This window comes from Centrocercus urophasianus, unplaced genomic scaffold (genome assembly GCF_019232065.1).
Source record: "Centrocercus urophasianus isolate 14NV4802_14NV808 unplaced genomic scaffold, USGS_Curo_1.0 seq_11, whole genome shotgun sequence".
In the NCBI taxonomy this organism is placed as follows: domain Eukaryota; kingdom Metazoa; phylum Chordata; class Aves; order Galliformes; family Phasianidae; genus Centrocercus; species Centrocercus urophasianus.
Window position 1 is genome coordinate 20,649,561 of NW_024884253.1, and position 26,866 is coordinate 20,676,426.

At 42.5% G+C, this 26,866-nt stretch overlaps 2 protein-coding genes across 6 annotated transcripts in view; both read right to left on the reverse strand.

The window, feature by feature from the left end:
* MATN2 (matrilin 2) overlaps positions 1 to 17,064 on the reverse strand; it is a 77,293-nt gene extending 60,229 nt beyond the window's left edge. For 3 of the 5 annotated variants that reach the window (XM_042839661.1, XM_042839660.1, XM_042839657.1), the window contains exon 1: positions 9,146 to 9,219. The gene's annotated coding sequence lies outside the window, so the exon portion shown is untranslated. Of the gene's footprint in view, positions 1 to 9,145; positions 9,220 to 9,570; positions 9,604 to 17,009 lie in introns of those variants that run through there. The other 2 variants (XM_042839659.1, XM_042839658.1) reach the window with 2 other exon arrangements.
* Positions 17,065 to 18,139: 1,075 nt separating this feature from the next.
* The window catches only part of LAPTM4B (lysosomal protein transmembrane 4 beta), a 60,049-nt gene continuing 51,322 nt past the window's right edge, over positions 18,140 to 26,866 (reverse strand). The window contains 1 exon segment of the mRNA XM_042839649.1: positions 18,140 to 20,133. Coding sequence (XP_042695583.1) covers positions 20,059 to 20,133 — 75 coding nt within the window. The 3' untranslated portion in view covers positions 18,140 to 20,058.

Below are 26,866 nucleotides of genomic sequence, written 5' to 3' on the forward strand. Positions count from 1 at the left end.
GGCAACTTTAAAAACAGTGCATATTTTAATGACAATTCCTGGCCAAGTAACTAAGATGCTGAAAACAATTTTAATAGGGTCCTAAACTCCATAAGGAGAATGACACAGAGCTGCCCATCTGCTACAGAAAGCAACTCAATGTCCTGTTAACCTGGGGCAAGAATTAGATTTTTTTTCACAAGGCACTCATTGGCAGAATACACAATTGTGTAAATATTTTCTAATAAAGAGATTTTTATGCATGATTCTTAAGCCTATCTCACATAACCATTACACACTGAGCTATTTTTCTGTGTATCAATCTATTTTTCCTTTTGTGCATCCTACTCAGCATTCCCAAATATGAATACAGTGGTGCATATGCCATTTTGCCACAGAGCAAATTAAAGGGAGCCTTTGCCCTCAAAATGCCCAACCACGCTTAAATAGTCAATAAAACTCAGTAACAGGAAACGTAAGAGCAGTCCCACCATAAAAGGTCCATATGTCGTAAAGAAAACAAATGAACAATAAGCATCCTATTAACAAAGTTCCCCTACCCCTACCCTCACAAGCACTTTTAAATTGTTTCAAAAGAAAGCAATGTTTTACAGAGAGCTTTCACAGAAGCACAGATTTGCAGAGCTTGGAAGGGCCCTCAAGAGATCATGGAGTCCAACCCCCCTGCCAAAGCAGGTACCCTACAACAGGTCACACAGGGAGGCATCCAGACTTGAACATCTCCATAGGAGACTCCACAAACTCCCTGGGCAACCTTTTCCAGTGCTCTCTCACCATTTACTTGCCACATCCAACAAGTGTGAATACACAAGGATAACCCAAAATAAAAATTCATGGGAAATCGCATCAATTTTCAAATTAAAAAAAAAATAAAATAAAAAAAATCCCAAACCCAAAAGCTGCGTATGTGATCGAAGGCACCACTGATCAAAGCCCATGTTCATCTTTCTCCACCCTTTAACCCAAACTGAAAACATCTATACTGCTTTGTAGAGGTGATGGCAGCTTTGACTCAGGAGCTTTGCACAAGTTCCAGGTACATACTCGTGTCTGCTGCTGCTTGCTTTTTTACATGACCAGTTTGCATTGTGGTTGCACAGCTCCTTTGCTCACAGCCCTCCCACGGTTCTGTTTATTTTCTGGGTTTTCTGAAAGTCTGCTGTCTTCACTTGAGAAGCTGGATGGTGTTTACTGCACCACACTTGGTATTTAACACCTCATCTTCCCAGCAGGCTAAGCCAAGCTGCTGGCAAGCCCTCTGCAGCATCACGCTGCTGACTAACCCATGCTCTCCCAAGCTAAGAGCAAGCTCCTGAAGTTACAAACACCTACTATTAGTAACTACCTGGAAAACATGTTTCAAGCACTTCAATTCCAGCTGCTGCCTCAGCTGAAATAAATATTTATCAGGAGACAACTCAGCTTGGCTGACCCCAAACCAAGCTGCTGTATGACAAACATCCCCCTCACCTCTAAAGCAAAAGACATCAAGAAGAAGGATTCATTCTCCTTTGCAGGTTTCCCTTGCTCCCCAGCTGGCTCCTAGATAAGAGTTCAACTCTCCAAGGTATTTTCTTATCAATTTTACCCATGCTTACTCAGCCATATGGCCACGCCACGGAATGATTTTTGATACCCTCTAATGCATTTTCAAACATCATGAATTACGGTGCAAGAATGTTGAAAAATGAAATTGTGGCTCCATCTTTCAGAATCACATTTCCTTCAGTGGACAACACTCAAACGATACAAGCCTGTTTCTACCATTTTAAATACCCTTCTATGGAAGTCAGTCTTCTCAGAAGCAAGTAATGCTGTGGTTTGAACAGAGATGCTACTAACTTTTCAGGGCCAGAAGTGATGTATCAATGACCTTCTCCATTGCATGGTGCACGTTATAAATATTTGCTCTCTTTCCCCTGTTAACTCTTAAACAAGAGACAGCTTTCAAACAAGGAAAGAGATGCTCTGTGGTTCATGCCAGTGTTCTTCAGTCAGTCAGAGTTCTTCCATCTCTTACCCCACTTTAGGGAAACTTCTTTTGCACAGATGATTAGGAAACCCTTCCTCTGATCCTGAAAGCCACAAAGGCTACAACTTTTTTATTTGGGCACCTTTTTCATTTATGTTTTCACTGGTCAGATCATACAGAAAAACAAACTAGGAAACCAGAGAGTAAAATGTTTCAGCTTGTGCTTCTTGCTGCTCTGGGTGGTCTCAATCCTCACCCTGCAGTACGAGTTCCTTCCCAAGGCTGAATCAGATACAGCAAGTCCACAGACCCTTGCCTCTCCACCTTCTCCAGCTGCCACCAGAACTAGCTCAATGTACAGAAGGAATAATTAATTCTCAGCATTAACCCAGGACTTTAACACCTTTACTAAGTGCAGAAAGCATCCCCTCTCTTGAACCTTATATAGCTTTTCATCATTGCTGGGAAGGAAAAGGAAGACAAAAAGGCACCACAGATAGCAATTACTGCTACAAAGATGACTTCAGCTTTCATTGTTTGATAGTTAAGATACAGACAGTTAAGATACACTTATTTTCATTAAGCTGCCAGGAGACATAACTTCAGTATTTTTAGAATCATACTATTATTGAGTTGGAAGGGACCTTCAAAAGTCATCTGGTCCAGCTTCCCTGCAGTGAGCAGGGACACGTACGGCTAGACCAGGTTGCTCAAAGCCCCATCCAGCCTGACCTTGAATGTCTCCAGGGACAGGGCATCCACCACTTCTCTGGGCAACCTGTTTTAGTATCTCATCACCCTTAATATAAAAAAACCTTATTCCTTACATCCAATCTAAATCTCCCCTCTTTTAGTTTGAAACCATTTCCCCTTATTCTATCACAACGTAACATGCTAAAGGGTCTGTCTCCATCTTTCTTACAACCCCCCCTTTACACACTGAGAGGATGCCCTCAGGTCTCCTGGAGACTTCTCTTTTCCAGGCTGGAGTGTGTCCAGAGGTGTGTGAACAGCTCCAGCTCTCTCAGCTCATCCTCACAGGAGAGGCGTTCCATCCCTTGGATCATTTTTGTGGCCCTCCTCTGGACACACTCCAACAGGTCTATGTCTCTCCTGTACTGAGGACTCCACATCTGGACACAGTCCTCCAGGTGAGGCTTCACCAGCACAGAGCAGAGGGGCAGGACCACCTCCCTTGCCCTGCTGGCCATGCTTCTTTTCATTCAGTCCAGGATACAGCTGGCACTCTGGGCTGTGAGAGCACATTACCGACTCATGGTCAGCCTGCCATCCACCGCTACTCCCAGGTCCTTCTCAGCAGGGCTATGCTCCATCCTTACATCCCCCAGCCTGTACTGATAGCAGAGGTTGCTGTGACCCCCGAAAGACCTTATACTTGGATTGATTGAACCTCATGAGGTTCACCTGGGCCCACTGCTTGAGCCTGTCTGGGTCTCTCTGGCTGACATACCATCCCTCAGCTGTGTCAACTGCACCACGCAGCTTGGTGTCAAAGTTGCTGAGGGTGCACTCAATCTCACTGCCGGTGTCGCTGATGAAGTTATTTAAGAGCACTGGCTCCAGTACTGATCCCTAAGGGACACCCCTTGTCATCAATCTCCATCCAATCATTTAGTCATTCACCACCACTCTCTGGGTACAATCTTGCAACCAGTTTCTTGTCCGTTGAACAGTCCACTCAGCAAATCCATACATTCCAATTTCCATGTGCCTTAGCATATATTCCCAGGAATCTGCTCCATGCTCTTCCCTGGTGCAGAAGTGAAGCTAACAGGTCAGCAGCTCCCTGGGTCATCCATTCTATCCGTCTTCAAAACAGATGCTCAATCACCTTTTTTCCAGTCACCAGGGGCTTCACCTGACCACCACGACTCTTCAAATATCATCGAGTGTGGCTTGGTGACTATGTCAGTGAACTCCCTCATGACTCTGCGATGAGTCTCATTAGGACCCACAGCCTTGTGGATGTTCAGGTTCCACAGGCAGTCACAAACCTGACCTTTGCTTACAGCAGGAGGAGCAGTGCTCCCCCCGCAGTCCCAACCTTCAGAACCATCCACCCAAGGGCTGCGTAGAGGAGTCAGTGGTGAAGACTGAGGCAAAAAAGTTGACAAACACCTCAGCCTTCTCTTTGCTGTTATTAGCCCACCTGTATTGCTCACTAGGGAAGGTATGCACACCTGGACCTCCCTTTCCCAGTTGATGTACCTGTAGAAGCCTTTCTTATTCTTCTTTGTGCAAAGTTCAGTTTCAGCTGGGCCCTGGCCTTCCTGACCCCACCCCTACACAGCCCAGCAGCATCCCTATACTCCTCCCCAGTTACCTGTTCCTGCTTCTACTTTAGTTGTAAAGTCCATAAATGCATAAAAGGGAAGTTCTCAAGTTCTTTCAAGCTCATTATCCACCCCATTTTTAAGATAACAGCAAACTGTGATTAAAAAAAGAACTTTTCCTGAAGTTAAAGAAACTGCAAGCAATCAATGCAAGCCAGTAAAGTCAGAGTTTACGTTCTCCATCTAGAAAGCACGGTGAGCTGCTGGGAAAACCAATCAGCAAGCCAGAAGATATCTAATGCTCAATCCCCATTGCCTCAGATATTAAAAAAAAAAACAAACAACAAAACCAGTCAGCAGACACTTTACAGCCCCGTTAACTATCAGTTAGAACTTGTTCCAAGGTATTTCACTACCACAAGCCAGCACATGCATTACCAGTCCATTACTCATTAAAATCACTGTGTGTGGCATGGATGTCGGGATGCAGATTATTAATAATTTCCTCCCTCTTTCTGGACCGGACTGCTGACACAGGCATTTTCCAATCTGAAAAATAGTTACAGAATTCCTCAGAGCATTGGAAAATATCTGCCCTAGCTATGCAGGTGTTGTGTGGGGGCAGCTAGAAGATATTTATCATATCAGCAGAAGAACATTCACCCCTACAAAGGAGCACACTACTGTCATCCTGTTCCATTACAGATAAACTGGACTTTCCATGACTCCTTATTGCACAAGCACATCTTTGCTAGGCTCAGAAGAACAGTACAGGTAGAACTCCCCTAAAGCCCCAGCTTTAAAACACAAATCACTGATGCAGTTAAAGTATTATGAGGGAACAAGGCTACAGGTGCTCCAAGTTTGCAAATTTCTCCCCAGTCTTCAAGGCAGGCACCAGCATGCATACAGGAGTGCATGAATCTACCCAGGGTGACACCAAGCCTTGGAGAGCAGCACTCCCTCATTAATACATTCATTAGCTCCTTCCAGGTGGCTAACTTAGGCCATTTGTGCTGTCAGTACTATCAAAGAATCTGGGAAACCCATTAAGTAAAAGTACATTAGTAAATGAGGTGTATTCTCAGAAAAAAAAAAAAAAACAAAAAAACTCAAATGCAAGTAGCTTTCATAACAGCACTGCAAGCTACAATGACAAAAAATAACTGCTGATTTGGCAACATCAAGTCCTTTACCAATGTGAGATAATGAGCATCGAGACAATAACAGTAACCAAAGCCTGCAGTGAGTTCAGGCCAAAAGTTGTGTACCTAATTATTCTGTCTGCTGCTGCTACAATAAAACCATCATAATAAAGCCAAAATGGCACGGGGCTGTACATTACAGTATACAAAAAGTAAAGGGAAGATCCAAAACAGGGCAGTTTCTAAAAGGGATATGAATGACATCAGGTGGTCAGCCAAATCTTGCAACAAACCCAGCACTGTGCAGTTCCCATACGCAGCGTGGCTCAAGTGCTGCAGTAAGGGAGACCACATTCTGGAAGCTGTCAGAGGAGCGCTGTGGGTGGGAGAGAACAGTCTGCCTATTCAAGCACTGAGGCCAGCCACATGCACACATCTTAAAGAGCATGCACGCCAAAACAGAGAACATATCAGGAAAAGCAAAGATCAGCACGCTGATTCTGCATTACATTTTATAGCGAGGTGTAATTATGATAGTGGGTCTTTTACGCAATGGACTTCATTATCTTAGAGTATAGAGCTTAGAGTATGCGTGCTACATGCAGAAATTAATTTTCTACAACTAACAAAATAAGGAACACTAAGGAATCTATTTTTTTTTTTTTTTTTTACCTCACTCATCTAAATCACTTACAGGCTTCCTGATATCGCTGAGGTAAAAGTAGTAAGTACCAAATCACAGAATCGAAGAATAACTGAGGTAAGAAGGGAACACCGATGTCATCAGATCCGACCTCTGCACAGAGCTGAAGATCATTTCAATAATTTCAGAAACTTGTCATACAAAAGTTACCAGTGATGCTGTAAAACAGTGCCCCCACAGTATGGCTCACACTGCATAGTTTCCAGTGGTCAGACAGAAAGCTTCAGCGCTGGGAATTTTCACTTTATGACAGCATCAATCTCCATGTTACAATTCCTTCAGCTGCCACTTGGACAACAGACCTTTTCATTATCATGTTCCTTAGGGGCAGACTTACTTGTACTTTCTGGTTCTGAATTGGATCTAGGCAGCAGTGTTTCCACTAAGTTTGCAGATGAGCTGTGTGGCAAAACTGAGAAATTTCACTTTTACAACTCTGAGTAGGTATTTATATAAAACCACATATTATATGACATACAATATGTATGTGAACTGCTGAGTTTTGTCTCTGTGAAGACCATAATGGACTGTGACTAACTGCAAACAGAAAGTTTGCAGAAAGACACCGTAGTTCTAAAACCTATTTGCAAACCCACACTGACCTCAGTACCAGCATAGTGCAAAATGGTACTTTGGGGGTAGAACACACTCTGTTCCCAATACTCCTTACTCAGATTGAAAACAACCTAACAGTGATTACACTGTATAAAAAGAGCTTGTTAATGATGTCCAGGGTATAATTAAATAGCAAAGGATAGTGCTTTACCCTCCCATGGAGACAATTCATAAGTCATAGGAGAGTATTTAGATCTGATTAGCCTTTCCCTAGCTCACATGAACTGATTAAAATGTCTCTACTGTTACAGCTGGGTCCCAGCTCATAAGCCCTAAAGCGTGTGTGGGTTTGTTTGTGAGAAATTCCAGTGAAGTCAATGGAAAGATTCACGTAAAATAATTGTATAAATACTGCCTGCAGGGTGTAGGATCTCAGCGTTAAGTAATTAAGTGCTACCTTTCCTTAGGATATAAATCAAGTTTAATTCCAGTACTTGAAGGGAGCTTATAAGCACGAAGGTGATCGACTTTTTACACGGTGTAATAGTGACAGGACAAGGGGGAATAGCTTTAAACTAAAAGAGTAGAAATTTAGGTTAGATGTTAGTAAGAACATCTTTACCCAACTGGCCCAGGTTGCACAGAGAAGTGGTGGATACTCCACCCCTGGAGGTTTTGAAGGCCAGGCTGGATGGGACCCTGGGCAGTATGATCTAGTGGCAGAGAACCCTGCTCGTGGCAGAGGAGTTGGAACTCCTCTTCTTAAAAATCTGATGTTTAAAGCTGTCATATCTACGTGAACAATATATCAATCAAAATTATTTTGGATCAAGTTTCAGGACTTTGCTATAAAAGCCCAATGTGTATTCTATTAAGTTCTTGACCTACAAATTTATTATGGGATCCTGTGTGACAGTTTCTTCTGATGTTGTCAGCTGCCTGAGAGTAGCACAGCAAAAATGCAACATGCCACCTTTCCAGATCTCAGTCAGGTTCATTGACCCCATGAATGATGGCAGGAAAACAAAACCCAGGCATTTAGGAAATGATACAGGTTGGGCATTTATCACAGATACAGGTATTTATCACAGATACAGGTGATGCAACATAAGAAGGACATGGAGCTGTTGAGTGGGTCCAGAGAAGGGCCACAAAGAGAGGGCTGGAGCATGTCCCCTACAAGGACAGGCTGAGAGCTGGGGCTCCTCAGTCTGGAGAAGAGAAGGCTCCAAGGAGACCTTATTGTGGCCTTCCAGTACCTGAAGGGGGCCTACAGGAAAGCTGGGGACGGGCTTTTTAGAAGGGCATGTAGCAACAGGCTGCCCAGTGAGGTTGTGGATGCCCCATCTCTGGAGCTGTTCAAGGCCAGATTGAATGGGGCCCTGGGCAACCTGGTCTAGTATAAAATGGGGAGAATGGTTGCCCTGCATGTGGCAGGGGGGATTGGAGTTTCAAGATCCTTGAGGTCCCTTCCAACCCTGGCCATTTTGTGATTCTGTGAACAGGACAAGGAGAAATGCTTTTAAGATGGAAAAGGGCAGATTTAGACTAGATATTAGGAAGAAATTCTTTACTGTGAGCGTGGTGAGACACTGGAACAGGTTGCCCAGTGAGGTTATGAATACCCCTTTCTTGGAAGCCTTCTAGGCCAGGCTGGACGGGGCTGTGAGCAACCTGGTCTAGAGGGAGGTGTCCCTGCCTATAGCAGAGGGTTGGAACTAGGTGATCTTCAAGGTCTCTTCCAACTCAAACCATTCCATCGTTCTATGATTCTATGAAGCATTACATAGATCAAGAGGCTGCAATCTTCTCTCTGAGCCAGCACTATCAAGCATCATGGCACAGGTCAGTCTGACACTCCAAGTACTGTCTTCCGAAACAGCGATATGCACTTATTAAAGATGCCACAACCACCTCTGCAAGGCTGCAAAGCACCGCCCAGGCTGGGTCTCCAGGGCAGCTCCGTGGCACGCCGCGAGCCCCGCTGTCCCTCCCCTCCGGTCACACCGCCCGCGGGCAGAGCTCCCGGCCCTACCTGCGGGGCTACACAGCGCTGCTTGTGCTGCAGGCCGGCAAAGCACCTGCAGGCTGCGCGCTGCAAACCTTCCTAGGTAAAGTCAGCTTCATGTTCGCACCGCTCGTAAAATACGGTCAGTTTTTCCCCTTACAGCGCATGCTACACGAGCTAGAGAAACACGCGCGGGAGAACACGGCACCCGGAGAACTTCCTCAGCACCGCGCGCTCAGAAGGGAAACCCTCCAGCGAGGCTATCTGCAGGACCTGATCTCTGAGCCGCCCGCACCCCGCAAGGCCCCCCGCCTCCCTCGGCCCGCCGCCGCAGCCCCCGGCTCGGCCGCCCCACACTCGGCGGGGCCCAGAGCAGGACGGTCCCTCCGCCGCGCGGGGCCCCGGGCCGGAGGTAACAGCGGCCGTGCCGTTCCCCGGAGCGGCGGGGCAGGGCGGAGCGGAGCTTACCTGCGAGCTGAGGGGCCGCTCCGCTGGACGGCGGGCAGAGGCCGGCAGCGAGCGCGGGAGCCTCCTCCCCTCGGCGCGGCCCCGGACAGCGCTCCCCTTCCCTCCCCCCCGGGAGCGCCGCGGGCTGAGGGGAGCCGCCGCCTCCCGGGCGGCCGCGGGCGGAGGAAGCCCCAGGGGAGGGAGCAGCCTGGCTGGCGAGAGGTTGCCCCGGGAGCTGCCGGCGCCCTGAGGGACGCGGTCCCGCTCCTGCCCGCCCGCCCCGCCAGGCACGGGGCTGCGCTCCCGCCTGACGCGAGGGACGGAGCGGGGCAGGGAGCCCTCGCGTCGGCTCCGTCCTTCCCGCCGCTCCGCTGAGGGACGCAAGCTCCCGGCCGCGGTGTCCCCGTCTCACCCCCTTTCCAGCCCCTTTCCCGCAGCCGTCAGACCTGGCCCTGCCCCGGCCCAGGGGCTCTCCCTACAGCACGGGAACGTGGAGCCTCCGCCGGCGGCGTGTGGGCCCGCGCTGCCTTCCAGGGAAGCCTACCAAAGGACGCGTTGGGGAATGGAAATCCCATTCCCCGCACGATGGGCCTCCGGGGCCAAGGCAAACAGTCCCCGGTGAATCATGCGGTGTGTCCGCCCCTGCCCGAGCTTGGAGGAGTCCCCTCAGGGAAAATGCTGCGAGAGGCGGTGGAATAAGCGAGTCGGGTGCAGGAGGACACCGCTGCTGAGCTGTCCCCGCAGCTGCACCGTCCGGGTGGAGAAGGCAGTGTGGCGTTTCTATCAGTAGTTTTACAGGGTTTTGCCACTTACAAAGAAGCAAAAAATTCTGCTTTGTACCACAGCATTGTGATTTTTGTTTGCAGGTTGAAAACAAACAAACAGAAAACAGTGAAAAGGAATGCAAAAGGCAAAGATGAAGTGGTTTCATCATCGTTTTCAGCCCTAAAATCACTAAGCCCTGCAAATCCAAGAACCGTGCTGTGTAGAGTGCCAGCCAAGGCAGAGCCGGTTCCCTGTCTTTCTTGAACTGAGGAGCCTGGAATTGGACACACAACTCCAAACGTGGCCTCACCAAGGCAGAGGAGAATGGAAGGATCAACTCCCTCAACCTGCTGGCCACACTCTAATGCACCCCAGGATACTACTGGCACTCTTGGTCACAAGAGAACACTGCTGATTCATGGCAAACATTGTACGCTGGGACACCCAGGTCCTTCTCTGCAAAGCTGCTTTCCAACAGTTCAATCCCTAACCTGTACTTAAGCATGGAATCGGGGAGAATAAGCATACACTTATTCCTCCCCAAGTGCAAAACTCTACCTTTGTCTTTGTTGAACCTCATTAGGTTCCTCTCCACCCAAGTCTCCAGACTGTCCAGCTCTTGCTGAATGGCAGCACAGCCTTTTGTTCTGTCAGCCATTCCTCCCAGCTCTTTATCAACAAACTTGCTGAGAGAACGCTCTATCCCCTCACCCAGATCATTTATGAAGATGTTGAACAAAACCAGTCTGAGTACTGACCCCTGGGGAACAATACTAATTAAGGCTTCCTGCTAGACTCCGTACCTGTTATCACAATCATCTGAGCTCTGCCACTCGGCCAGTTCTCAATGCACTTCACTGTCCACTCATCTATCCCACAGCTCCTAAGCTTCCTTATGAGGATGTTATGGAAGACAGTATCTAAAGCTTTGCTGAAGTCAAGGTACATAACATCCGCTGCTTTCCTTGTATCCTTGATATATGCAGCTGCACCTGTTTTCTAGCGGATGAATCTAGCTAATACCTGATCTTTTTTTAATACTATTACATTTAATCTCACTTTAAATTCTTTCTTTCTTCAGATAATTCAGTCCTTTCCAAGTAAGATCCTTCTTTTCCTTTCCACTTACAATACCAATTGACTTTCGTGTTTTGCCAGGAAACTTTCACTTTTGATTGCTGATTTAATGACTGAAAAAATTAAATGTTAATAAGATCCTCAAACTGATCTTTCAGAAATCACTAAAAACTTTTCACTTTGAACTCTCTCATCTCAGTTTCCTATTATTAGCTAAGTCCGTACTTACAGTCTTTCTCCGAGTTCCTATTTAAACTAATAATTTCTCCTGTGGGAATGCTATGCTGAAGTTCAGGTAGATTAGATCGAATGCATTTCCTTTGCCTGAAACGAGCAGGTTAGATGAGGACAGCCTAGTGATGAGAAACCAGTCCTGTCTTTATCGCTTGTCCATGTTCTGCAGCATCTTTAATTATTGTTTGCTTTTTCTGTTTTTTTCTCCTTAAACTAAGAATGCATTTGTACAAGTTAAGTGCCTCCTTTGTACAAATTAAGTGCCTCCTAGCTACTGTTTGCTATTCACTGGGCACGATTCTGATTCAGTAGAACTTTAAGAAAATTTGGCATTATACCTGTGCTGTCATTTGTATGGAAATTGTCAGCTCCCTATGATGTGAATGTGTTTTAAAGTTCGTGTCTCCCTTACTTGCACTTGCTGTCATTCTTACTTATTCTACTGCCTTTGTGTTGACTATGATAAAGTATTTGCAGACAGCAAAGTTTTTAGCGAGTCATATTTCTGAAAGGCCTAGATCAATGTTTTGTTAGATTCTATCACAAAGAAGAAAATATTAGACTGTAGTAAAAAAAAACCCAAAAGGTTAAGATTAGTATATTAAAATGGTGTCAGTGCTATAAAGGCTACAGCTTTTGACAGTGGAATAACTCCATTTTTTTTTTCTATTCACATGCAAGGTCTGAAATGCTCATAAGTAAAATAATAAAGCTGCTGCTGTACTATTAAGTGTCCTTATTAATCTCTAGGGAAATGGTCTGTATTTTTAAGTCACTGAAAGTTTGTATCATGGCCCTATGATTGGAAATATGAAAATGTGTGTGTACTAGTAATTCAGTTGATAAGCCAGATTGCACTGCCATTGTTCAAGCACATCTTACAATATGTATGCAGATTGAAGGCCATCATTGGAAGCACCAGCCTTAATTAGATGAGATGCTCTTTCTTGGGTTCAATTCTCAATGAAATTAATTCACTGATTCTTGAAAGTGCTAGATCTGCAGGTAATTAATAAAGATGCAACATGAATTCCTTCTAGTTACAGAGAGATTTTCAAATGACTGCAATAGCTCAAAAGTGTACTGAATTTATCTGCAGAACCCACTCACCCACTTCAAGTAGCTGAAACATCATACTGGGATTGCCTCTCTATATTCATACAGTTTACTTTTGCCTGTAACTTTCAACATGTGTACAATACAATTACATTTGCAACATTTCCCTACGTAATTTAAGCCATACCCCGAGTGCTCCTGACTTGAGTTTTACTCTGATTTCATCTTTAATGAAATTAATTGACAGTATTAATACTATTAAATTGAAGCAGGCTACATCGTAGCAGGTATAAAGATATAAATATACAAAGTGACCCAGGAGCAATATATTCTGTTGAAAGGCTCCTCTGGTAGAACTGTAGCTATTATGAACTAGTTTGATTAAATGTTGCAGACTGAAAGCATCTTTTCTTCCAGCTCCCATGCTGGTTCCCAGATAAGTCTGGCTTGTCACCCACCTTGAGAAGATAAAGGGATATGTTCAGGAGGCACCAAAGCCTACACTGAGCATAGATGGATAGGAAATTTGAGTTAAATATGTGTTCAGAAGTTTTGGTGCTTTCTTAAAAATGTCATCCCCTTAAAACAGATTTGACTCCTGAAAGACTGGTCCTGCAATACCTGGACTTGTGACAACAGTTCCTGGAGGACTTGGTGCCTTATAGAGAGCATGAGAAATGTAGGTGTTAGTTCCCTTGGTTAACAGACCTGTTTCAAGGTAAGAGAAGAGAATAAGGCTGGTTCTTGCTGCCCAGGCTGTTCCTGTACTTGCCAGGCTGTGCAGGGGACCCCAAATGCTTTTCAAGCATCCATAAAGGTAGGCAGTGACTGAATGTGTCTAGATGTCAGTTTTGGAATAAAATATCCAGATTCTTCTTTAAAGCTTCAACATATCAAAAGAGGCAGAAATTTCCTACACTTGTTCATTCCTGAATACATTTACGAATTGCTTTGCAAAAGCATTCAGTTATTACTCAAAAAACTGGCAAACAAGAAAAATAAGCCCTTAAAAAATGTTATCAAATGTGAAGGAGAGGGATGTGGGATGGAAGAAGTCAGCTTGTTTCTAGTCTGATTTTTCTAACTTCAGCTTTCTGGCACTGGGTTCTGTTAACTTTTGTTGGTTACACTGAAGACACCTGTTACTAAAGTTTTGTTCCCTACATACTTATGCAGTGTCCTCAAGTCACCTCTTAAATCTGAGTTATTACAGGCATTGCATTTTCTGAATTTTTCGCTTGATGGCATATTTTCCAACTCTCTAATGACTCTTTCAGGTCTTCACTAATCCACTCCAGTCTTTTCAAAACATTCTGTATGAATTACTTACAGCCCTAAGGTATAGGCAAGACATAACTTGACCTTTTTTATTGATGATTTGTGCTCTTTAAGGTAATGGATTAAGCACCATGTAGTCAAAAACTGATTCCTGCAGAATTTCTCTTGAAACACTTGCTGGGAGTTCTTTGCTTACATACAGCTGAGATTTATCAGCTCTTTTGCAATGTATTTCATGTGTGAAATGCAGTCCCTATGTTATTCTAGTTCTCTAGTCAAAATATTATACTGTATCAGATGAAGTGCCTAAGAAATGTCCAAGTGTGCAATGCTTCCACTCAAACCCATACTGATCCATTCCACAGCCCCATTAAGAAAGTTTGAAAAGATCTGCTTTCCCAAGCAGTCCTGTGTTCCGTTATCAGTTTTCTGAGTAATGCACCAAATCACACAATTATAGAAAAATTTAGAGAGGAGGTGACCTAAAAAATTCCCAGGAACAGTATTCAGCCTCTTCTGGTTACAACTTTGTATAATGGATATTCTATGATATGTGTAGTCTAAGCATTCAGAAACTCTCCAAAATATGCTTTTTGAATACCACTACTGACAATGGCATTTGCCAATATTTTGGCTTTGTACCAGGCCACTGTGCTTATAAAGTCTGAAAAGAAAGATAACTTTGTTTTGGTGAAAGCATAGAATGAAAGATTTCTTGAAAGTACTACTGTCTTGTTGAAGCTATATAATATCTTAAATAATGTCATGCCTTCCTAGTGATGTAAAAAAATTCCTCAACTTCCCTGACCCCAAGTATCTGGAAAATTCAAATATCCAAATGCAAGATTAGATTTCACAGTAAAGAAAAAACTGTGCCAGGACAAAGATCCGTAGTAACATCTTCAGTATAGCTTGTCGATGTGGTAAATGTATTTGGGCAATAAACTGAGTCCAACCCAAACACATTCCAACCAAAAGGAAAAGTCACAGACTCACAACAAAACGGGTAAACTCTTTTTTGCTTCAAAAGTAAAGTAGAATCAACATCAAGATTTTGCATTCTTTGCAGTAAAAACTAAACTAAACTAAAAAATGTCCAGAAAAGACATTGTGTGTGGAATGTAGGAATGTAGGTAGTCATCACAAACACACGATCAAGGATTGTATCACAAAATTTTCCCAGCTTGTGATTGCACCTGGTGAAGGTGAAGCTGTACTTCCTCCACAACAACAACAAATTGCTGTACCTAATGGTTTTCTTCATCAAAAGCATTTTGAACTTTTTCTTACTTTTTTTTTTTAATGAAAAGCAAAGAAGCAGGATCACACAATAGCAGGAAACTTAGGCTGGTCTGTATAACTGATAAACTTAATTTCATCCTTGGCTCTAACACAGTAAAGGAAATGAAACCAATTCCAATTTTGTAACAATTTGATGAAGAGAAAAATTCATGAACTCACAAAAGATTAATATTTACAACTAAGGTCCAGCTTTCACCTTTGTTCCTGAACTTTTATTGCCCTTGCTGTCCTCAGTTGAGCACATCTGAAGCTGCCAAGAATGACCTCATAAATATAAATCATACCTCATACCTCATAAATATAAATGATATAAATCGAACCAATCTTCAGAATGCTCCACCAATTTGTTGTTTAACTAGCAGTCTTAGACTGGTGTATGGGCGATATGCAAAATATAAAAGTTACAAAATATAACTGAAAAGCCATAAGACACAGGACATCTGTGCAGCCCAAAAGATCTGCCATCCATAAGGCAGAATGCACCTGTCTTATTGGGATGGCACCTGTATTTGAGAGCACCTAGCCCACCCTGATACTGAATGTGCTCAGGGGACTTGATGCTAAGTCTGCCAGTGCTGCACCTCTGTCTCCAGTTGCATCCTTGCCCCGATTGTCATGAATGAATCTGAAATGGAGCATTTTGGAGGGGGACGATCTCTGCAGAGTTCCTACCGATGAAGCAAAAGAAGACTCAAAACATCTTTCAACACCAAAACAAACAAATAAACAAACAAAAGATTGTTTTGTATACGCAGACATAGTCTACATGAAAACAGACAGAGCTATAAGCAGGATGCATTTAGGTACTGGAATGATGCCCAGATTCTGGGCTAAAAAATGTGTGGCTCATCCCTGCTACTCCTGGTCACACTGACCTGAAAGAGCAAGCGGAGCCCTCTGGAATAGCTGCAGCTCCCTGCCTTAGGGTAGCCTTGCAGCTCCTCTGCTGGCTAGCCCTGCCACATCCCTGACTCATCACCTCACTGCTCAGTCAGCCTTCCAAGGAACCCGGCCACACACTCTACCATCTCCGGCCAATTACTTAAGTCCAGTTTTGGCTACTAAGGACAGAGACATTTCGTGACTTTTTCAGACCAGTCCTGATTGAAAGGTTTGAGTAAACTGAAAGAAAACAAAGTAAGATACACATCGCAATCATGTTATTTCTTCACTTAAACTAGTGCTGTAGCTCACTGTCCAGGATTTTATTTTATTTTATTTTATTTTATTTTATTTTATTTTTTTTTGTAGAACAGCCTTTTTGCTTTGAAATGACTTAGTATGTGCTGGCTGGGAGGCCACGGGGCTGCACTCCTGTTGCTCCGGCATCCCGTTCTGCTGGAGGTAGGCAGGCTGCAGGCAGAAGGTCACAGATATGCCTTCCACACCCTGTTGAGCTATTCTGCTGAAATACTGGCCACGTCGCAGAACCATTTTGGGTCAAATCCATGGGTGTGGAGCCATCATTTACAAATACCAGAGTCCTTCCCTGAAAGGATTCTAATCCTGGTTTATCAGAGCCCAGCCTTCCTTTAGATAGCTGTGGCTGCTGTTTGGATTTCTCTGAGCTGTGAACTGAGACAGTGTGGGAACATCTCCCTAGCCACAGGAACCAACATCTTGCAAGAAATAGACCTCCTGTAGACCTATAAATGGGGAGGATATAACTTAGCTTCAGAGGAGCAGCCACTAAATAAATGCTTGGAGTCCTCTGTCAAACTGGACAGTTTGGTAGGAATTTAATCATTGCTTCTTTAGATTTAGAAAAAGACATCCAGAGATGTCTTCAAATGACAAGTAAGACCAAGATATTATCCATTCCAGTGATGAAAATTTGCAACAGAGCTGCAAACAGCTGTAACAGCCTACATAGAAGGATACAGGAGCAATTATATTTCTGACCATAGCATAGGAGAAGGCACATAAACCAACCAGGTTTGTAGCAGTGAATCTCTCAATGCAACAACACTTTCCCTTTGAGCTGTTTAAAGGGCATGCATTTCTTTTCCCTCAGCTTCCTTGCCAAGCTTTTCTCTGGTTGTAAATGAGTCTGATACGGCCTTTGGTAAGATATCAATTCTGGACTGGAGACCAAAAGTTTTCCCAAAGAAATACGGACAGGTTAACATCTAAAACAATGGTTGTTAATTCTGAGAAAATGTCATGTACTTACAAGTGTCATGTTTCGGGTCACCATATGAATGAATTCCTCTTTACTATCCCCAGGATGATGCACAGATGTGTGTTTGAGAAAGGGAAGCTATTCTGTTTCATTAGGAATAAGAACGTCAGCAACAGATGAAGGAAATGGAATTTATGTTTTATCATGTGTCGACTTCATGAAGCCTTAGAGTTTAAGATAAGCAAACAGGAAACACTTTGAGGAAGTGTGTGCTCCTAATATCTAGGAGATGAGGAAAAGTGCAAGGAATAGTGAGAAAAGCACTATTAGAAACAAGCAGTTCCCAAAGCTCCCAGCAACCCAACAAGCCAGGTTTTTAATGGGTTTGTGTGTCACAGATGACTGACTATTAAAAATGAGTACCAGAAAAGCTGTGGTGTGAATTCCCCAGGCTTAGATGCAGAAATGGAGAATTATTTCAACAACTGAGGATAAAAAACTGTTGGCTGGGGTTCACATCTCTTCCTACGACCCTGAGCATCCAGCTTTTCCTTGGGAGTGGGGGAACTCATCTCCCATGCATATCCCCTGATACAACAGCAGAGCTGAACTTACGATGCATTATCTGCTCCCTCCTACCTAGCTGTCTGTCAACACGATGTGCTGAAATGTCATGGTTTTGACACCATAACCCGTGATCCCTTTATCTCAAATTGACCAAAATCTGAACTATATAAGGAGAACTGACAGGAGCACAAACGCAGTCACACTTATGCCTGTATGGTGTGAATAAAGAGGTCTTGTTTTTTCAGTCTGACAAGCTAGCATCTACAGAAATTTCATATGAATTAGCACAACATTATCCCCGTAATGATGTGCAGAAAAAGAAGCCACAGCTTTTAGTATAACTCAGGATAGCCCTGTTCTGTATCATGCACTTCATCAGACTTGGGAAACTGCCTGCACTTCTGGACAACAAACCAAAAGCTTCAATTATCATTTGTTTTTATTGTACAATAAGTTACCTGATAAACTTCCTATTCTTTTCTCTGCTTATGTAGTACAGAGGGAAAGATGGTAGTTTAGTTCATTACAGAGCAAATCCTACCATGTCAGATTGATTGGAGAGGAATTTGTGTAGGTTTGTTCTTGGAAGTTCAGCAAAAATGATTTCCACACTCTTGAGGAAACGCCCCTTTATTGTAGAGAAGTTTGTATACACAGATGTGATGTATTTACAACCAGCTTTTCTCAAACAGATGGCTATTTAAAATCCTTCACAAATCTGTCAGGAATGAAAGAAAACGAAGCTCAGAAGCCCAACCAGCCAGCCTAACCCTCAAATTCAGATAAATTCCCAAAGATAACTACAGTGAGATAATTATAAATGGAGTTATTCTGATGGAAGCAATAGGGCTGTGACAGAAATCGATGGATGGACTTCAGGATCTGTTTGGTCAAAATCATTGTTTATTTTGATCCCAGATTGAATGAACCACAATGTAAAATGCCAAAAGGCAGATTGGAACCTGCATTTCCCAGAGGTGTGGTAGAAGAGTTTGATTCTTCCTTCTATGACCTATGCAAGGACAGGTCACAGTGAGAACCTCTGTGAAAAGAAGCAGTTGGTCCTGTCTTCCTCTGGAAAGCTCTTTTCCAGAAAAAGGCAAGAAAAGCTCCACTCTCCTTTGGGCTGCAGAATGGAGTCAATGCACTGAGTGTGAGAACGGATGTCCTCCTTGGAAAGGGCATGGGCTCCTGTGCCGGCACCTTGGGTCGCAGGGAGATGGCACCTTGGGTCCTTCTGGTGCTCTTCCAAACTGTGGTCCACCTCTGCACTGCCCTTTCCCTGTGCACAGTGGCATCAGCCTGTCGATCACCTTAGAAGGAGAGGAGGCACCACAGGGAGGAGTGGTGAGAGGTAGAGACACACATTCTATTTCCTTGCCCTGATGCTTTCCAACTAAAAGTAGAACCTTCATCAACAACAAAAAAGGTTATATGTGCAGGAGGCACTTCTCTGGGGAACAAAAAAATACCTCACACAAACATTCATGGATGGATGAGACCTGTGAGAAGGATTCTCAGCATTACCAGTTCAGTTATAAAAGGAATCTAAAATCCCCACGTTGGTGTACATGAGAAACACACTAAAAATATCTGCTAATGCTAGAGGAAGTTACATGCATAAGTTTCCCATCGGTTGGGAGCTTGTACCTTAGAATCTGTATAATTTACTTCACGCTCAACAGAACACTGCGATATTTACAGGCACATTCCAATGGGAAAACATTTGCATATTGACTGTGAAAGATGCAGCTTTGTCACCTAACCATGGGGCTTTAAAAACAGGGATCTCGTGACATCAAAGTACTATCTGAGAAGTTTCTAGAGAGGAAAAGGGGGCATAGGCAGGAAGAGAAAATCACCAGCTGCTAAGTTTTGCTCTGAACATTAGAATAGTTGCAGGCTGGGACAGAGTAAGTCCTGCTGGACCACTTGTTCTGGTTCTGACTTGTTGGACATCACAGAGTACTACTATGTGTACTCTGACTTCCTATTTTTATTTTTCCCTACTAGATTTGCTTTTTACTAGCCAGGTGAGAATAATATATAAAACTCCTTGCAATAATCATCTTTTTGTAGCACAATAATTTTTTGCAGAACAGGAATGAAACTGTCACTTTTTGGACTTGGTCTGTGTTCTGAAGGTCAAATTGGGCATCTGAAAAAAAAGGTAATGCTTTGGAATTTTTATAAATTAAGGGGGAAAAAAAGGAAATTACTCTGAACCTGTTTGACCTGTTTGATGATGCGAAGTCCTACACTCTCTATGACTGCAAGTGGTCAAAGCTATTCAGTGACTACTGTAACCTTATCACTACCCAGAATCGCTCTGAAACTAGTTCAGCACACAGCTGTAGTTGCAGCAAATTATTAAAACTATCTACAGAATTTTAATCATAAAATTTAGGTTTCAATATGTCAGCAGAACAGCAGTGTGTAACCCATAGATGTTGAAACATGGAAGTGAAATTATCAAACTATTGCTCAGATATCTGAAAAGTAAAGCTATCCTCCCTAGGTGTAGAGCTCCCTCTTATGCTGACACATAAGGTGGTGGAGGATCTTTAGCAGCTCCGTTTGCAGGATCATCATATGGTGGCAGCAGCACCTGCAGGAAAGCAGAAAAAGGTTATACTGTCAAAAAGGATTTTCTTCAGTGTGTCAGTGACAGTAGCTGCCTATTCTGCAGCTGCCCTCTGTCTGGAGAACTTGCACCACATCTCTTGGAAGAGTGCACAGGCTCCTAAGCCAGAGTGAATAAAGTCTCCTGAGCCTCTCCGAAAACTCACCGGAATAGCTAAGAAATACTTTGGAGTGGGGAGAAGGAAAGAAAATTGAAAACAAGTTACCCAATGTCTCAATAAATCTGCACTTTTGTGCTTCGGGGGCTCTCAGCTGTGAGAGGGAAGATATGCATTCCCAGAAGCCCCTCCAGTAAATAACATCTGATAGAAATTAAAGCAGCTTTAATCATATATCAGCCCATTTGCAGGAGGCCAGGCAGCTCCCTACAACATGGGAGATGCAAGTTTAAACAACACAGGGAAGACGAAGGATTTGAACCAAGGTTTCAGCCTCTTTAAGCCAGCATGCTAGCTATCGTGCAGCTTTAATGACATCTGCACTGACAGTAAGTAGTTTGCATGTAAAGAAGTGACAGAGCACTCGGCCTGTGAATCCCAGCAGGAACTGAGGGTAAAATAGATGTCTAAACAAAGATGTAGTTTGCATTCCCTGAAATATATCAATAGTGTATAAAAATAACAGTTGTGGTACATTGGCAGAGATACTTTACACAGCTCAATCAATTATTCGTGACGGAATTTCCAAATTTATAAACATCCTTTCTTGGTCATTAAAGGGCACATGAAGCTGACTGTCTAAACATGCACAGGGAAAGTCCTGACTGCACTGAAGTCAATGGAAACTTTGCTATGAGAGGATTTCTTTTTAAATAAATTGATAATCTGCTTTCTTCAAAGAAACGTTCATAGTCACTTAGCTTGGACCTCATCCACAGCATGTTAAAATCAGTGGGAATCTTCCTATAGATTTAAGTAGACTTTGGATCTGTTATTTGTAGGATGGTTCCAAGCATGATTCATATAATACTTATGTGAGTTTACAAACGTGCACTGATGACTGTGTTCAAGTACACATGTTCAAGTGCACATGTTCACTGGATTACAAAACAGATACCTTGGCATCTGCTGCTCTCAATCAAAAAGTTTCACTATTTAGAAAAGGAAATTATCAGTCATTGCTCTTTATCAATACCATATGTTTAAGTTTCTAAATGCAATATATGATACATACATCAACTACAACATCTAAAAAGCTCTGTATCAAAATGAATTTAATTATGTCAGGTTGAAAGGGTGTAAGCAATTTATGGCAGACCACTTATCTAATTAAATTGTAACAACATTTAGAACTTTATAAAATATTGTGATAAAAATCATAAGTATATATTACAATGTAACCTCAGTAAATCACCCTGCTAGAACACGTAAACTGTGAAGAACACTAAAACTGCGATCTCCCTGGTGCTGACCATTAATTTACTACTCTTAAAAGTCTCTGGTTAAAAGCCTTTTGTTTCTAAAAAAAAAGGCACTATTTCTAAAATGTACTGGAACATATTCATTAGCATTGTGAAACAATGTAATTTGTAATTTGATGTAATCCACAGATGATTCTAAAAATGAATCAAGTTCACTTTGAGATGTTAGCTTTCTTTTTTGTATTTCTGTAATGCTCTGCCAAAAACTGTTGCCTATTTCTTTCAAGTTCAGCATCCATTTCACTAGACATAATAAGAAATTACAGCAGATTCATTTCCAAAAGCTGTCAATTTTCCAAATCCACTAGTTAATTAATAGAGAACAACACCTCTCCCTGTGCTCCACTTCTCTCTATTTTAGTTCAGTTATGGAATCATAGAATTACTAAGGTTGGAAAGACTGCTAAGATCATCTATTCAAACCATCAACCCATGCCTGCGAGTACTCTAGACCATGCCACTCAGTGCAACATTGACCCTCTTCTTGAACACCTCCCTGGGCAGGCTGTTCCAATACCTCACCGCACTTTCTGAGCTAATATCCAACCTGGACCTCCCCTGGTGCATCTTAAGGCATTACGTTTTGTTACCTGGGAGAGGAGGCTGACCCCCACCTCAGAACAATCTCCTTTCAGGCAATTGTAGAGAGTGGTAAGGTCCCCCGTTAGCCTCCTTCAGATGGAATGATCTTAGTTCCCTCAGCTGCTCCCCCTCTGTAAGTCTTGTGCTCCAATCACCCCATTAACTTTGTTGCCCTTCTCTTGACATATTCCAAGGCCTCTATGTCTTTCTTGTAGCAAGGGGCCCAAAACAACACAGCACAGCCCCACAAGTGCCCAGTACAGAAGGATGATCACCTCCCTGCTCCTGTTGCCTGCACTATTTCTGATACAAGACAGGATGCCTTTGGCCTTCTTGGCCACCTGGTCACACTACTGGCTCATGTTCAGCCAGTGCCAACTAACATGCCCAGGTCCTTTTCCTCCATGCAGCTTTCCAGCCACTCTGCTCCAGGCTTCTAGTGATGCATGGGGTTGTGACCAAAGTGCAGGACCAAGCACTTGGTCTTGTTAAAGCTAAAATAACTGTTGTTACATTAAAATCACTACTCTAGCATTGTGGTTACTGTCATTCCTGAAGAATTTGCTTTTTCACTCCCTTCACTCTTGAACAAAATGAAATCCCCCAAGTAGGAGAAGAGCTTCTCAGCAAGTCTTTTTACCATGCTCTGAAGACATGAATGTTCTGTTAAGTTCTGTGGACCCAAAACTCATACGTACATCAGTAATGCCAAGGAGCCTCATCAAATGCATTCTCAACTGTTTTGTAAGAAGTGAGAGGAGATAGGAGCATCAACAGGAGTCACTTTGGAGAAGCCATTGGCCATTCCTAAGGCATTTGAACTTCTATTGGAATATTCAAAGCATACAGGTTATTAACTAGGGAGGCTATTAAAGAAGTCCAGAAGCTTTGCATTAAATTATCTACAGTGTAAGGCTACAGTGTTTGCAATTGTCTGTAAGGTGTATAGTCACTTTATTGCTGGTAAGGGTTGTTAATCTTAGCTGTTCCATTAGTGATGAATTTTACAAGCTTATTCTCCAGAGATTTTCATGTTTAAATACCCCAGTCTTGCATTTCTTTGACATGAAGAGAATCGTGAGATAAAAAAAAGGAAAAGTGTATAATAAGCAGAATTCAGAATTATTTCCTTTGCATTTGCATAGCAGTGTTTGAGTTATTAAAAAAAAAAAAAAGTATGGGATGCTTAATAAAGATTAATAGGAATGCACATGATGGACAAAACTTGGAGGAGAGCAGGCAGAGTTTATGGAATACACCACAGCACCATGTGGGACTCCAAGTATATCACATTGTTAGTACAGTAAAAGGTAAAAGTCTTTTAATCTAATTTAACTGTTTTACTTTCAGTCAGTATGTTTTTGTTACTGTTACTTAATCATTTGTCAGCTGTAAGGCTAGTAATCATTCAGATTCCAAGATGATTTGAAAAGCTCTTCAAGCACTCTAATAAAATAATATATATAAAACAAAACAAAATAAAATATGTTTTGAAAATATATTTTATGAAAAACTTAACATGAGTCAACAGCGTGCTCTTGCAGCCTGGAAGGCCAATGGTATGCTGGGTTCCATCAAAAGAGGGGTGGTCAGCAAGGAGAAGGTCCCCTCTGTACTGCCCTCATGAGCTGGAGTACTGCACCCAGGTCTGAGGCCCCCAGCACAGAAAAGATGTGGAGCTTTTGGATAGAGTCCATAGGAGGGCCATGAAGACAATCCAAGGGCTAGAGCATCTCTCCTATGAAGACAGCCTTGTTCAGCCTTGAAAAGAGGAGGCTGTGGGGAGACCTCATTCCAGCCTTCCAGTATTTAAAGGGACTTTATAAACAGGGAAATCAACTTTTTGCAAGGTAGAGAGTGATAGGACAAGGGGAAATGGTTTTAAACTAAAGGAAGGGAGATTTAGGTTAGATGTTAGAGGGAAGCTTTTTACTGAGAGAGTGGTGAGGTGCTGGAACACATTGCCCAGAGAGCTTGTGGATGCTCCATCCCTAGAGGTGTTCAGGGCCAGGTTGGATGGGGCGCTGGGCAGTCTGAGCTAGTATTTGATCTAATGGCTGGCAACCCTGCCTGTGGAAGGGGGGTCAGAACTTGATGATATTTGAGATTCCTTCCAACCCAAGCCATTCTATGATATGATACTTATAAATCTTGCAGCTCTGTTTTTGACAGGAACAGTTTCAGGTCATTACTTCCCCTAATATTTTCTCTGCCTTTTCACAGTTAAGTCAATTTTGGCCAAATGGAGAAATATAAAAGCTGAATTATCTCATCTTTTAACTACTTACTCTTGAAATGGTTACAAAATCTCAAGGAAGAGAGAATTCCATTTGAATTTTAATGGATTAATTTATACCAAACTAGATGAAATGATAATCATGACACTTCTCTCATGTCTTATCTTAATTTTAAATCTCAGTGTGATATAATGGAAGCAGATAAGTGCCTTGGTCATAAACTGCTTGGTTACTGCAACAAAATATGCTCTCCAAAGACCTAACATGGAAGAAGCCAGTAACTTAGCGAAAGGATAAATTCAAAAGCTGGAGAAGTATACAGAAACACTCCATTCAGTCTTATCTGAGAATCTAATTAGGATAGGTACAGCCTAAAATAATTAGTGAATGACAAAAGCATAAGCACACTTTAGGTCCATGGTATCCCCTAAGACAACTGAAGCATTTTGCTTCCTGAGCACTACATTTGAGCATTTCATTGCCTGTTCATTGCTCCAGAACTAATGTTTACAGAGTATTTGAGAGTGTCACTTGAAAATTATTACAGTGAGTAAATACAGAGGGCCCCCATTTTATGGAACTCATTGATTCCTGTGAAGCAGAACCCTGTATTTTTATGGCTAGACCAACTAGCACATTTGTAAGGTTAGGGTTCAGTTCCACTGGATGCCTAAAACCCAAAAGAAGAAAGGTTCTAACTTCTTTCACAACCCCTATAACTGTATTTAAGAATCTCATAGGGTTGTTATATCATCCTTTAATATGCAGCCAGAAAAGGAGGTGACGTTACTCACTGTTTGTATAATGTGACAAAAACACTGCCCAGAGACTGTGAGATCAGAGCTGTAGGGGCTCCCAAACCAACAGGATTCAAACCCACATCTCCCACTTCTCAGATAAATTTCTCAGACACAGGGTTAGGCTGGAAGGGCTATTTCCCACCCTTCTGTTGTCACAGCAAAGCCAAGTATGAAAGAAACTACGGGAAAGGAAGGAAATAAGACAAAGTGTGACTCTGTAACTCCATAGTTAGCACTTAGGTGAGACAGAGAGAGCCCTGAGTGCTGAGCTTTGCACCCAGTGCCATTTAAGTGTTTGGTAATAAGCAGTCTTGTTTTATAGCATGCAGGAGAAATCCAGAAGTAACTCATAAGAAATCCTGGTTCTTTGTTAGCTGCTGTCATCCCACTTATTTGGATAGTTGTATTACATAAGTGTCTCTCTATTACAAGGAACATGATCTTCACTGGGAGAAATAATTACCACATGAGTTTCCAATAGCTGTAACACACTCGGTTAATATGATCATATGTCATTTCTTATTTTTTACATTCTAGTTAATCTATTTTGGGAGAATAAGTTTTTCAAGTCATTACTTAGAAACATGTCTAAAAAGAAACAAAGGCAAATATTTGTGGATTCAAATGGTTTGGAATCAATCTTACCCCAAGGTCTCCTGGGAGGTAAGGAGGAAAACTGCATAATTTCAATAATCCTTCCATCTTTTTTGCTAATGTTTTCCCACTAATCTGAACCTTCACTAGAAAGTTTTTTTTTTCTTCAGTATTTGTGCAAGTTCTCTCATATTGCTACATGTACTCCAGTTTTAACTCAAGATCTTGGATCTGTTTGGTGTCTAGTACATCTGTAGAGGACAAAATGTGCTTAGTCCTGTGTGAGTAAACTTAAATATCTGAGTAATCAATTATTTCTGCATTCTTGAGAGCCTGACCCACAACTCACTGAACTGAACAGAAATCTTTGGATCACATTTTCCTGTGCAATGTGTGTTCTTCTCTGAGTGGAAGTGTACAATTAACACAAGCAGCTTCTGGTTTGAACTGCTGGCAACAATGTGAAACCTTTGTGAGTTCCCACAGAAAAACAGAAACAAACACTATTAGAGACAGCTCTACAATACTTTTTTCAGACACTTTCTAGAACAGATATATATGTGCTTGATAATGTCAAAAAAAGCTACAGATTAAAAATTTCTACTCTAAGTGCTGATGGTGGTAGTCGGCATTCAAGATGTTCTCTCAGACTTTCACTGCCAGACCCATCAGCCCTTCAATCTACTGTCTGTAAACCAGGATTATTATATAAAATATAGAATACATTTGGAAAACAATATTCTATACATCAATCAGGTTAGATAAGAAAATTGTAACAAATACAAATTTACTGTAAAATAATTTAAATTCTGATTTTTCAAATATGAAATGAAACAGAGCCAGCTGCTGCCCAGTGTTTGAGAATTCTTCCTTTGGCATGAACAAGACCCATCCCCACGTATCGAAATGAGCGGTGTGTTCTGGGACCAGCCCTATGAATCCTTGGTACTTCGACAACTGCTCTGCAAAATGCAGAGTATCACTTCTTCATAAATCTGGAAGGAATACGTGCTTGGATTCTACTTCACAAACAAGTGATTATCTTCCAGTTCTCTGTCACCCAGA